Source organism: Rosa rugosa, chromosome 3 (genome assembly GCF_958449725.1).
Source record: "Rosa rugosa chromosome 3, drRosRugo1.1, whole genome shotgun sequence".
Classification (NCBI taxonomy): domain Eukaryota; kingdom Viridiplantae; phylum Streptophyta; class Magnoliopsida; order Rosales; family Rosaceae; genus Rosa; species Rosa rugosa.
The window spans coordinates 31,699,729-31,712,057 of record NC_084822.1 but is presented as its reverse complement, the minus strand read 5'-3'; the positions used below and the strand labels follow the sequence as shown (position 1 = coordinate 31,712,057).

The window sequence follows — 12,329 nt, the reverse complement described above, 5'->3', positions numbered from 1 at the left end:
GTATAGTAGAGTGGGTAAAGTGGGAATTTAAAAAAAAATTGACTTTCGTTTTATGTAGCCGATTTAAAGAGAGCAAAAAAAAACCGTTTATTTTTTCTCTTGTTTTTATAGAAATATAACTACACTAACATCAATGGCATAGTTAGAAATCTTCTCGAGATGAAACTTATAAAAAAAGGAAAATTGAAGAATCATTCCTTATAATAGCAAATTCAAAGACCCCAAATTCGCTCAATAATGATTTATTAGAGGTTCAAAGAAATGAAGAGATTTTTTGGCTCAACGAGCTAAAGCTAACTGGCTAGCTCTTGGTGACAAGAATACTAGATTTTTCCAAACTAAAGCTACTATAAGAAAAAAAAAGATGAAGCTCCTAAATTGGCTAAAGTGGGAGAACACGCTTGCACGCGCCTGAGAAAGAAGAAAAGTTCCTGCTCCCTGTCTGGCGGCGAGCCCTTACGGCGCCGTCGTCGGACGGGTCTTTTTCCGACTCGGGTGGGTCTGATGTGAGGCTAGGGTCCTCGATGGCTGTCTGTGAGTGGAGGGAGGAGAAGATTGCGGCAGTTATCAGGCCTTGGTTCCTACTTCGCTGGCCTGATTGGCGGATTGGCTTGGAGGCGTGGGATCAGAGGCTGCTTCGTGGCGGCAAGCTTGTGTCGGCGCGGTCTGGATCGGATCAGAACGATCTGATCTGGATTGGGTCCCATGATTCGGATCTGGGGAATGGTTTGGGTGGAAGGGAGCGCGTTTCTCCATGGCTCGAAGGGGAACGTGGTACGACGATGACGACTGTCCGGCGAAGGGGGTTGTGCGGCGCTAAGCGTGGTCCGTCGGTGGTGGCAGGGCTGGGCCAAGCTTGGTTGGCCGACTGCGATCTTCTTACTTCCTGTGTGGCTGCTTGGGCTTGCGCCCTCCTTTTGGGCCCAACCTGGGTTGCTGGCCTTTTTATTTTTGTTATCAGTTTTATTTACTTTAGTATTTTAATCTTGTCTTGCCTCTGGCGTGTAATAAGTCCCTACATGTATCTTGTAGGGTTAGTCGGGCTCAATGCTTGTGTGTGCACTCTAAGTGCCTTGTCTGGCCTAGTGAGGCGACAATCCATTGTTAAATGGGCGCAACCTTCTAGTGGCAAGATGAAACTACGTGTTGTCGGATTTATCTTCCGGCGGCAACATAGGAGGAAAACTGTGCTAAAGCTGGTAATTATGCTATGTTGTAATCGGGTTACATATCGAGTTATCTTTCCGCTGTGTCACTGCTATGTTAAAGCAAATGAAGTAGCTAATTGTGCACTCTTTGCTAGTTGGTGCTTGTTAGAATACAAGTCTCCTGTAGAGATTTCTGATATTATTTCGGAAAATACTCTAGATGCTTATTGTAATCAGGGGTTTAGGCTCAATGTCCCCCCCTTGTATTCGACAGTTTCATTAATCAAGGCTTGAGGGCAGCCGCACCAGCCCTTTATTCAAAAAAAAAAAAAAAAAAAGGAAGAAAAATTAGTAGAATCAAGAATGATGCAGGATTTTGGCTTGAGAACCATAACGATATTGCTGATCTCTTTGTGCAGGATTTTCAGAAAAGATACAAGGTTATTAACCAAGCTTCTGCAGAGGATATCTTTAACTTTATCAATATTATAGAACCAATTATTACAGAGGAAGATAACAATAGATTATTAAAAGAAGTTTCTCAAGATGAAATTCTGACCCTGAAGGCCCCAGGACCTGATGGCATTCATGCCATATTCTACCAGAAACATTGGGAAATAGTCAAGGGAAGTCTCTCTTCTCTTGTTTGTGATTTCTTTATGAACAAGTCTTCTTTAAACTTGCTGAATCATACTAATATTGCCTTAATCCCTAAAGTTGAAAAACCTGACCTAGTTTCTCATTACAGACCAATAAGCCTTTGCAATGTGGCTTACAAGGTGATTTCGAAAATTATAGTTACTAGATTGAGGAAGATCTTAGATAAATGTATTTCGAAAAACTAGGGGGCCTTTGCTCCTGGAAGATCTATCCTGGATAATATATTAGTGGCCCATGAGATGTTCTCAAATTTTAACAAAACCAAAGCGACTAATGGAGCAATGGCTGTTAAACTTGATCTTGAAAAAGCTTATGACTATCTAAATTGAGACTATATTAGATGTTGTCTTGCTAGATTTGGTTTCCATTCTTTTTTTTTTTTTGAAAGGATTTGGTTTCCATTCTAGTTGGATTGAGATTGTAATTGAGTGCATTTCTTCTGTTTCTTTCTCTCTTATTATTATTAATGGGAAACAAGAAGGACACTTTACCCCTTCTAGGGGCTTGAGACAGGGAGACCCTCTCTCCCCTTTATATCTTCATTCTTTGTATGGAACCACTTATAAGACATTTGAACAGTGTTTCTGTGAGAACAAAAAATCACATTGGTCTCCTCTCCTTTGCAAGAGGATTAAGAATTTCTAATTTGATGTTTGCTGACGATTGTTTAATCTTTGGCAGGGCCACTTCGTCTGCTGCAAATAACTTAAAGACTATTTTAACCAGATTTGCCAAAGCCTCTAGACAGAAGATCAACTTAGATAAGTCTTCAATCTATTTCTCTAATAAAGTTTTGGCTAATAGAAAAGTTGTTATTTCTAATATCCTTGGGATCAAACACAGATCTACTATTGGTAAATATTTGGGTATCCATAACATTATTTTCTGGAAAGATCCAGTGAATGCTAAGGAATTGTTACTCAAAGTAACTAACAAGCTTAGTGGTTGGAAGAATTCTACTTTGTCTAGAGCTGGGAAACTAACCTTGATCAAATCTAATATTTCAGGAATTCCTAATCATGTTATGTCATGTTTCAAATTCCCTACTAAGGTAACTAATGCTTTAGATAAAGAAGCTAGAAATTTCTTCTGGGGGAAGGATGTCCATTCTCCTCCAGTTGCTTGGAGTCAGGTTTGTCTTCCTAAATCTGCTGGAGGTTTTGGAATTAGACCTGCTACCTTCTTCAACAAGTCTGCTTTAGCTAAATTAGGATGGAAAGTTCTCACTAGCCCTAACAACTGGTGGGTTGAGCTTGTCAGGAGAAAGTATTTTAGGAAACATTTGTTCTTTACTTTAAAAAATCAAGCCAATCACTCTTTGGCTTGGAAAAGTATTTTGGATTCTAGAGATCTTATCTTAGAGGGTATGAGATGGATTGTTGGAGATGGTCAAGATATTATGTTTTGGACATTTAATTGGGTTTTTCCTTTTCCTCTTATTAACCTTGTTGATACAAATGTTAGATATCGTGTTGATTTGAATGAGAAAGTGTGTGACTGTATTCAGAATGGTTGTTGGAATGTTCCTAAACTTGGACTTGTTTTAGATCAGAATACTATTAGTACTATTCTTAGTACGTATTCCTATTCCTTTTAGTGATTTTAAGGATGAGTTTGTTTGGGGCCCTGTTGCCAATGGACAATTTTCTATAAAATCTGCTACTTGGATGCAATGTAGTGTTATTCAACCTCACTTGAATGCCAAGATTATGAATGCTATTTGGAAATTAAATATCTCTCCCAAGGCAAAAATCTTTGCTTGGCTGCTTGTGAGGGGTAGATTGAAAACTAAAGTAAGAATTGCTAGTTTTAATAACAGCCTTGATACCAACTGTGATCTTTGCCATTTCGGTTTGGAAGATATAAACCATTTATTTTGCTCTTTCCCCTTTACCGCAAGGGTTTGAAATTTGTCTAGACTCACTGCTGACTCCAATCTTCCTTGCAATTTTAACAATATCTCTGATTGGTTTCATCAGATTTTTAACATTTCGAAAAATCTCACCTTTATTGAGAATGCTATTGTGCTTTGTTGGAAAATCTGGCAAGCCATAAATAATCTCATCTTCAGGAACATATCTGCTAACCCAAACATGGTGGTGCATGCTGCAACTGCAACTGGGAATTCTTATAGAGCTCACAATCCTTCCCACATGAAGGGCTTTGTTAACAACTATAGACTGATCAGGTGGCTTCCCCCCTTGGAGAACAAATTCAAACTCAATTTTGATGGCTCTGTGAAGCATGATAGGATGGCTGCAACTGGTTTTGTCATTAGAAACCATGCTGGCTCCCCTGTGGTGGCTGGAACTAGGAAGATTGGTTCCACTACTGTTCTTGTGGCGGAGTGTAGCGCGCTCAAAGATGGTCTCCTCCATGCGCTGCATCTCAACTGCTCTAAGATTCTAGTGGAAGGTGATTCAAAGCTGGTGATCGACTGTGTTAACAAGATTAGTGACCCTCCTTGGAAAATTCGTTCTCTTGTTCGTGACATCCAAGGCATCTCTAGTATGTTTGAGGAAATCTCTTTCTCTCATATTCCTCGTGAAACAAATTTTGTGGCGGACGCAATTGCCTCCTTTGGACATCAATCTTCGGATGCAATCATGGCGAGACAAACTTCCTCTTTCAGCTTGCTCGGCTTTTAATTTAGACCAATTTAATTAGTTTTGGTATTGTTAGAGGCTTTGTGTTGTAATTTTCTTTTCCTCTTCAAAAAAAAAAAAAAAAAAAAAAGACCATTAATCTATGTTGAGGGAGAAACCTTCTCCACTTTTCATTTCTTTGAAAATTTTTCTTTATAGAGCTTCAATTACTACAAGACCCATCTTCTTCATGTTAGATCAAAAGTGGACTCATCACAAGTTATCCTAGAGCAACTAGGAAACCATCAAAGCATTAAATCGAATACAACATGGATTTGGAAAAGAATCAACCTAGATATCTAATGTGATAGTGTATTTATCATTGGATTAGGAATCCATTAATTGGACTACAAGAAAGTCCTAAACTGTGATGCATTAGGATTCTTAGGTACAAGACTAGATCCTTAAGGAAAACCTTTATGGGAGGATTCTTAGGACTAGTACTTGTATAAATAAGAGGTTAGGGTCCCTGTTATCACCACCGTCTACAAGCATTGTGTTCTGCCCATTCAGAAGCTACAGTTGGTGAATAGCAGAAGACTTCAACCTCGTTTTCATCCTTGATTTTTGCAGCTGCAACAATGGCCTCAACTTATGACGTCAATGGTATGTTTAAGGTTAATCATGAACATGTTTTTTTGTGTGAGCTTGTTTTGTAAATTAGTTTTACAATTGGTATCAGAGCTTAGGCTCACAAATTGTTCTTCAAATTTATTTTCGATGTAAAAATCGTTTTAGGTTTTCAAACAAAAACAAAAACAAAAATTTTGTTTTGCAATAAACAGGCCACGTTTTGACCACCTCAAGAAAACCCTTCTTGACCCAAGAAGCAACATAAGCTGATCCGAAGCCCAGACCCGGCCCAAAAGGCTCCTTCAGAAACTAAAGAAAGTGACCGTTATCGTAACGGTCACATGAACTGGGATTGTTTCTGAGCATTCAGAATCGGAGACGCACATGATGAAATCATCTTGTAGGGATTCAAAACCCCTATGTTGCCTGATTAAGATGTCAAGAAGGATGATTTGCTGCCTTCTGTTTCTGAATTCATGCTTCCGCGAAGAGTGTTATTGCAGCAAATTTGGAAAAATTGCAAAGATCAGGTTTTTCAGAAAATTCAGTTTTCGATTCAATTTTGTTTTGTGGATTGTTGAGCACAAGAACCCTAGAAGCATTCCTGGCGTGCGCATAGGCTAGAGTAGATGGTGACCGGATGAAATTTAAATTTCTTGGATGCTTCTGTGCCTTGTGAAATTGGTTTTGTGTTTGCATATCTGTGTTACTTCTGCTTGTGAACTGATATGCATGTTTGAGATGAATTTTTGAGTTTTGTATCTGTGTTTCGGTATAACAATGTATGCAGAAATCTCCCAAAATTCTTTGGCATTGTTAAAATTTTACAGGTACAAAGAGCTTAGTTTCTTATAAAGATCATTGATCCGGATAGAAAACAAGTTTACAAGCTCGTTTTGGTTTGTGTTTTCTATAGGTTTGAATGAACATATTGCACAAAGCATTCTTCATTAATTCTTGCAGAAAGCCTTGAGTTAACAAAACCTGAAAAATTGTATCTTGTGTTTTAAAATTATGCATATAATTTGGTTCCAAAGAAGTAGTACAGTATGATTTTAGAATGCAAATAGCAATATGCATAATTGTTGTTTTCAAATATGGATACTTAGAATACAAATTTATGTCTAAAGATGTGATTTGTTTTCTTTGGATAACTTGTTTTCAACAGATATGGCTTATTGATTTGGAACCTTCAGAATATTATGTCTTCTGCTCAAAAGTGTTGCATGATATTTATTTTGGTTAAAGGGCTATTGATATGTGACATTGCTTGTGTTTTGTTTTCTGTTTGCATTGTTTTGGTTTTGATATTGCTTGAAGTTACAGAAAACATAAAACTTAAAATTTTAACAACTTTACAGATGGAAAACTTACAAAGCTTTACTTTGTTTTGCTCTTTAGGAATCCCTACTGTGACCTTGAACACCATTCAGCTCCTAACTGGCTATAACTACAAGAAGTGGAGAAACCAAGTAGATTTTTACCTAGCCATGAACCAGAACATGGATCTTTGCATAACTGAGGATGAACCTGAAAAGCTTACTAGTGAAAGTTCAGATGAAGAGAAGAAATATTTTAAGGAGTGGCATAAGGCTAATAAGATGGCAAAGAATGTTATTAGGACTACCATGTCAGACACAGTTAGAGGCAGTATAGAAGAACCTGATCTAGCCATGGATTTTTTATATGCCATCCATGATATGTACCGGGTAAGTGATAAGGCTGAGGCGGCTAGGCTGGCAAAGGAATTTAAAGACCTTAAGTACACTGGAACATGAAAAGTGAGAGAGCATATCATGAAGCTTATTGAGATTAATTCTCAGCTAAGGGACCTCAACATGGGGGTCACTGATGATTATGTAGTGCACACTGCACTGCATTCCTTGCCTAATAGTTTTAGCCAACTAAGAACCAGCTACAATGCTCAGAAGGAAAAATAGAGCCACAAGGAGCTGATTGCCATTTGTGTAGATGAGGAGGACAGAATTAAGAAGGAAAGAGAGCCGAGTACCTCAGTGAACCTTGTTGAGAAGCCTAAGAAGAAATACCAGAACCAGTCTAAGCTCAAGCCTACCAAAACCATCTTCAAAGGATCTACCTCAGGTGCAGCTAAAGCCAACAAACCATTTAGGTTCAAGTGCTATTTCTGTAAGAAAATATGGCACATGAAGAAAGACTGCACAGGCTTTAAGAATTGGTTGATCAAAAAGGGTAATTTTTCTAACTCACTGTTTTCTTTAGAAATTAATTTAGTTAATGTTGAACCAAAAACTTGGTGGATTGATTCAGGAAGCCCCTTACATATTACTAATTCTCTGCAGGGATTCATAAGGAAGAGAGTCCCAAGAAGTAATGAAGTGAACCTGTGTGTAGGCAATGGCATGAGAGTGGCAGTCAAAGCTATTGGAACCTTAAAATTAGATCTTGGTTTAGGAAAGTTGTTAGTTTTGGATAATGTTTATTATGTACCTTCCATGAGAAGGAATTTAATTTTAGTTTCTCTTTTGGTTAAATCTGGATGTAGACTTCTTATTGACAATAATGGAATTATTATTTCTAAAGATTCAGTTCAAATTGGTTCTGGTGTTATATTGAATGATTACCTACAGTTAAATTGTTCATACAGTCAACAAGAAATTTCTCTTGTTGAAAATAATAACACATCGAGTAACACTTTAACTGGTGTTAAAAGAACTAAATGCAATGAAAAGTCTGCATATTTGTGGCATAGAAGTCTTGGCCATATATCAAAACAGAGATTGAAAATTTTGGTTAAAAACAATATCTTGAATGAACTTGACTTTTCTGATTTACAAGATTGTGTTGAATGTTTTAAGGGAAAAATAACTAACTTAAGGAAAAAGACTGCATACAGAAGCCAAGCACTTTTAGAGCTCATACACACTGACATTTGTGGTCCATTTAGAACTCAAACAATCTATGGAAACGTATATGTCATAACCTTCATCGATGACTTCTCTAGATATTGTTATGTTTATCTACTTTCAGAAAAATCTCAAGCACTTAAAGCTTTTCAAATATTTAAGGCTGAAGTAGAAAAACAACTAGAGAAGAAAATCAACACTGTTAGATCAGATAGAGGTGGTGAATTTTATGGAAAATACACAGAGAGTGGACAACAAAAGGGTCCTTTTGCCTTGTTTCTGCAAGAACAAGGCATTAAGGCTCAATATACCACACCATATAATCCTCAGCAAAATGGTGTGGCTGAGAGAAAGAATAGGACACTTTTGAATACGGTCAGGAGCATGATGTGCACAACAGGCCTACCTAGGTTTTTATGGGGTGAAGCTTTAAGGACTGCAAACTATGTTTCAATAGAACACCTAGTAAAGCTATAGAGAAAACTGCTTTTGAGTTATGGTGTGGCAGAAAGCCTAGCCTCCACCATTGTCATGTGTGGGGCTGCCCTGCAGAAGCTAGAATCTACAATCCAAACATTGACAAACTTGATCCTAAAACAGTAAGCTGCTATTTTATAGGCTACCTTGAAAAATCTAAGGGTTATAAGCTTTATGCAGCTCAACACTCACCAAGAATTTTTGAAACACATCAAGTAAAATTCTTGGATGAGAAAATTCACAATACAAGTTTGGAAGATTTATCTTCAGAATTTGAAGAAATTGTGGATAATGAGCATACTGAAAGTATATTGCCTATAGTTCAAGATACACAAGCAGCCACTAGTGTTCCAGAAACTCAAAATGCACAAGATCAACTTGTTGATCTACATTGTTTATTTGCAAGAACATGAAGTTGAAATTGATCTTGCAGATGACAATGATCCAGTCACTTTCAATCAAGCTGTTGAAAGCAGTCAGTCAAGTGAGTGGAAACAAGCTATGGAAGCTAAGATTGAATCCATGAACCACAATGCAGTTTGGGATTTAGTGAAATCTGACCCCAAACAAAAGGCTATAGGCTGCAAGTGGGTGTTTAAAACCAAGAGAGATGCAAATGGGAATATTGAGAGACACAAAGCTAGGTTAGTTGCTAAAGGTTTCACACAGAAGGAGGGTATTGATTTTACTGAAACTTTTTCCCCAGTTTCAACCAAAGACTCTTTTAGGATCATTATGGCACTTGTAGCTCAGTTTGACATGGAGCTACACCATATGGATGTCAAGACAGCATTATTAAATGGAGAACTCGATGAGGTTATTTACGTGAAGCAGCCTGAAGGGTTTATAGAACCAGGAACAAAAGACTTAGTATGCAAGCTAAGAAAATCCATTTATGGTTTAAAACAAACTTCTAGACAATGGTATAAAAAGTTTGACTCTGTGATTTCTTCTTTTGGATTCACTGAGAATTTAGTGGATGAGTGTGTTTATCTCAAAACATCTGGAAACCAATTTATATTTCTGGTACTTTATGTTGATGACATTTTGTTGGCCAGTAGCAATTTAAAGCTACTTAAAGAAACCAAAGCCTTTTTGTCAAAGAATTTTGACATGAAGGATTTAGGTGAGGCATCATATGTACTAGGAATAGAAATTATAAGAGATAGGGCACAAGGTTTGCTAGGATTATCCCAGCAAAACTATATTGCTAAAATTTTGAAAAGATTTGGCATGGAGACTTGTGCATCAGGGGAGGTTCCAATGTCTAAAGGAGATAAACTCACTAAGAAACAAAGTCCAAAGAATGAAGTAGAAAAGGTGGATATGGAGTCCAAGCCTTATGCAAGGCTTGTTGGCAGCCTAATGTATGCTCAAGTCTGCACTAGACCTGATTTGTCTTTTGCAATTGGTATTCTTTCCAGGTTTCAGTCTAATCCAGGTCAGGAACACTGGGTAGCTGGAAAGAAAGTACTCAGGTACTTGCAGAGGACTAAAAACCACATGCTTGTGTATAGACAAGTGGAACAGTTGAAGCTTATAGGATACACAGACTCAGACTTTGCAGGAAATTATCCTGATTCCAAGAAATCGACTTGTGTATATGTTTTTATGCTAGCAGGAGGAGCTGTTGCTTGGAAAACTATGAAACAAACCTTAGTGACAACATCTACAATGCAGGCAGAATTTATTGCAGTATATGAAGGAATGTGTGAAGGGCTATGGATTAGAAATTTCTTGATGCGGACTAGAATTTTAAGTCATATAGTTTCTGATGCTCTTGTAATTTATTGTGACAATGAGGCAACTGTGTTCTTCAGTAAAAACAGTAGAAGGTCAAATAACTCAAAGCATATTGACCTCAAGTATTACAGTGTGAGGGAGAGAGTCAAGCATGGTGAAATTTCAGTATTGAGTATAAGCACAGACTTTCAGCTTGCATATCCATTCACTAAGGCATTGTCAGTTGCAGCCTTCAAGAAACATATTGAGAACATTGGTGTTTTACCTAGTTTAGGTTCTTGAGTTCAGTGGGAGCCTATTTAGTAAGAGCAAATTTTTATGAGTTTTGTAATTTTCTGAGTTCTTGTAATTTTGATAGTTGTGATTTTCAATTCAGTTATTATCACAACTTTATGTATTATTGAATTTTGATTATCAATAAAATTTCTCGAGGTATTTCATTCAAGTTGTGTTACTGCAATTTTATTAAAATTCTCTGCAACTTTTATTTTGTGTTCTTGATTTACCTTGATATCAGATGGTCTTGTAATTTAAGTGAACACGTTCTTTTAGTTAAAGTACAAGCATTGAGACCATCAGTGTTTTCAGTTATGCTTGAGTTTCATTTTGAAACATTCAGTTGGACCATTTAGGTATATGATCTTCTAGTAATACACAATGTTCATATACTGCATCATTTTGTTTTTAATAGCATATGTGAAATGCAGGAGGTTGTGTTAGTAGTCTGGAAGTGCTGCATTTTTGTTAAAGTGTATGCTTTTCCTTGCTCTGCATAAGCTACAGTGTTTTGACCATATTGAATGGATTTTGAGACTTTTCCTTATTCTGGTGCACACTACAGTTGGTTGTAAACGAGTTAATGTTATTCAGTTTTGGTTGTCCTTGATAACCAGTGATAGTCCAAGTGGGAGATTGTTAAATCAAAAGTGGACTCATCACAAGTTATCCTAGAGCAACTAGGAAACCATCAAAGCATTAAATCGAATACAACATGGATTTGGAAATGTTTCTGCTGAAGAATACGGAACGGGAAGTGTGTGTGGGTCATGATGGGGAGAGAGAGAGAGAGAGATAACACCGCATGTATAGTGGTTCACCTTGCCCTTGAGGCAAGGCTACGTCCACTTAGATATTTTACTATGTAGTGAGGCCAAGTAGCCTTTGATAGTGATACAAGTGAGGGGATCATGGATCCATCCTCTCTAAGAAGGGGAGGACTTCCTCTTATAGCTAAGGGAAGTCCCATTCTATTCTATATTTCCGATGTGGGACATAATACACATATTTACTTCTCTTGAAGCCTCTTGGAGAGCATGGGAGAGTAGCCTCCCGTCTAGATACCGGCCGACCTCCACCATGGCAACGTAGCTCGGGTGTCGGCCTACCGGATGCATGTCATAAGCGGGGCTAGCCATGCCGCGGGGCCCACCTATGAGGTCGTTGATTATGCTTGGCGGTATGTAATATAGGTGGTATGTACAAGTCCCCCAAGTCCCCGAGTAAGAGGCGCTTCTTGGTTGGGGAGTTTAAATGTGATGCCGCCAAGTATGAGTGATGACCTTGTTGAACGCTATACCCATACTAGTCCCCCAACTCAGTAAGTAAGAAGGGACTCTACGAGTATGTTGGTGCCACGGGGCCCTCATCACGCTAGTACCTGCAAATAAGATAAGAGTGGACAAAAAGCATATTGATTGCGCTAGGGCAATCGAAGTGACATTTGAATCAAATGCATCAAGGTGCATGAATGTTTATGAGATGCATGATGCAAAGATGTGTGATGAACACGGTAAGACATAATGATATGTAAGTGTTGTATGTACGTGATGCACATGTGTTAGGACCGGGAGTGTGGTTACTCGCCGAGTCCCCCAAGTCACGTAGTAAAACAGGAATTTGGATTTAGGTTACGTTCGACGAAGCCGGTAAGGCTGAGAATGAAGCTCCGGTATCGAAGTAACCATTGACAATACTAGCGAGACTATGGCGTGACCATGATAGTTCCCGAAGGATAGGTTAGAGGAAGGAACACTAACTTACTTAACCCGAACGTATAAGCCATAACCTGATTGTTTGGCTCATGTGTAACGGGAACGTAAGAGATGAGCTCGCTCATGTTGAGTGGGTGTGAGTTTTGTCCTATGGTCTTATTAATGGGATGTAAAAGAAATTTAATTGTTGCGATCAACAATAGGTGA

General features: G+C 38.1%; 1 protein-coding gene across 1 annotated transcript; it reads left to right on the top strand.

Annotated features, from left to right (window-relative positions):
* The first annotated feature begins 524 nt into the window (after positions 1-524).
* LOC133737566 (uncharacterized) lies at positions 525-4,456 on the top strand. Its single transcript, XM_062165099.1, has 4 exons — positions 525-859; positions 2,490-3,074; positions 3,406-3,601; positions 3,788-4,456. Exons 1-4 carry the CDS (start codon positions 525-527, stop codon positions 4,454-4,456), a joined length of 1,785 nt encoding a protein of 594 aa, XP_062021083.1.
* Positions 4,457-12,329: the final 7,873 nt, after the last annotated feature.

Excerpts from the sequence above, each read along its gene's own strand:
- LOC133737566 (XM_062165099.1), top strand. The coding sequence starts at position 525 with ATGGCTGTCTGTGAGTGGAGGGAGGAGAAGATTGCGGCAGTTATCAGG. Across the intron at positions 3,075-3,405 it reads GTTGAGCTTGTCAGGAGAAA|TGATTTTAAGGATGAGTTTG; the intron begins GTATTTTAGGAA and ends TATTCCTTTTAG. Across the intron at positions 3,602-3,787 it reads GGGGTAGATTGAAAACTAAA|ATTTTTAACATTTCGAAAAA; the intron begins GTAAGAATTGCT and ends TGGTTTCATCAG.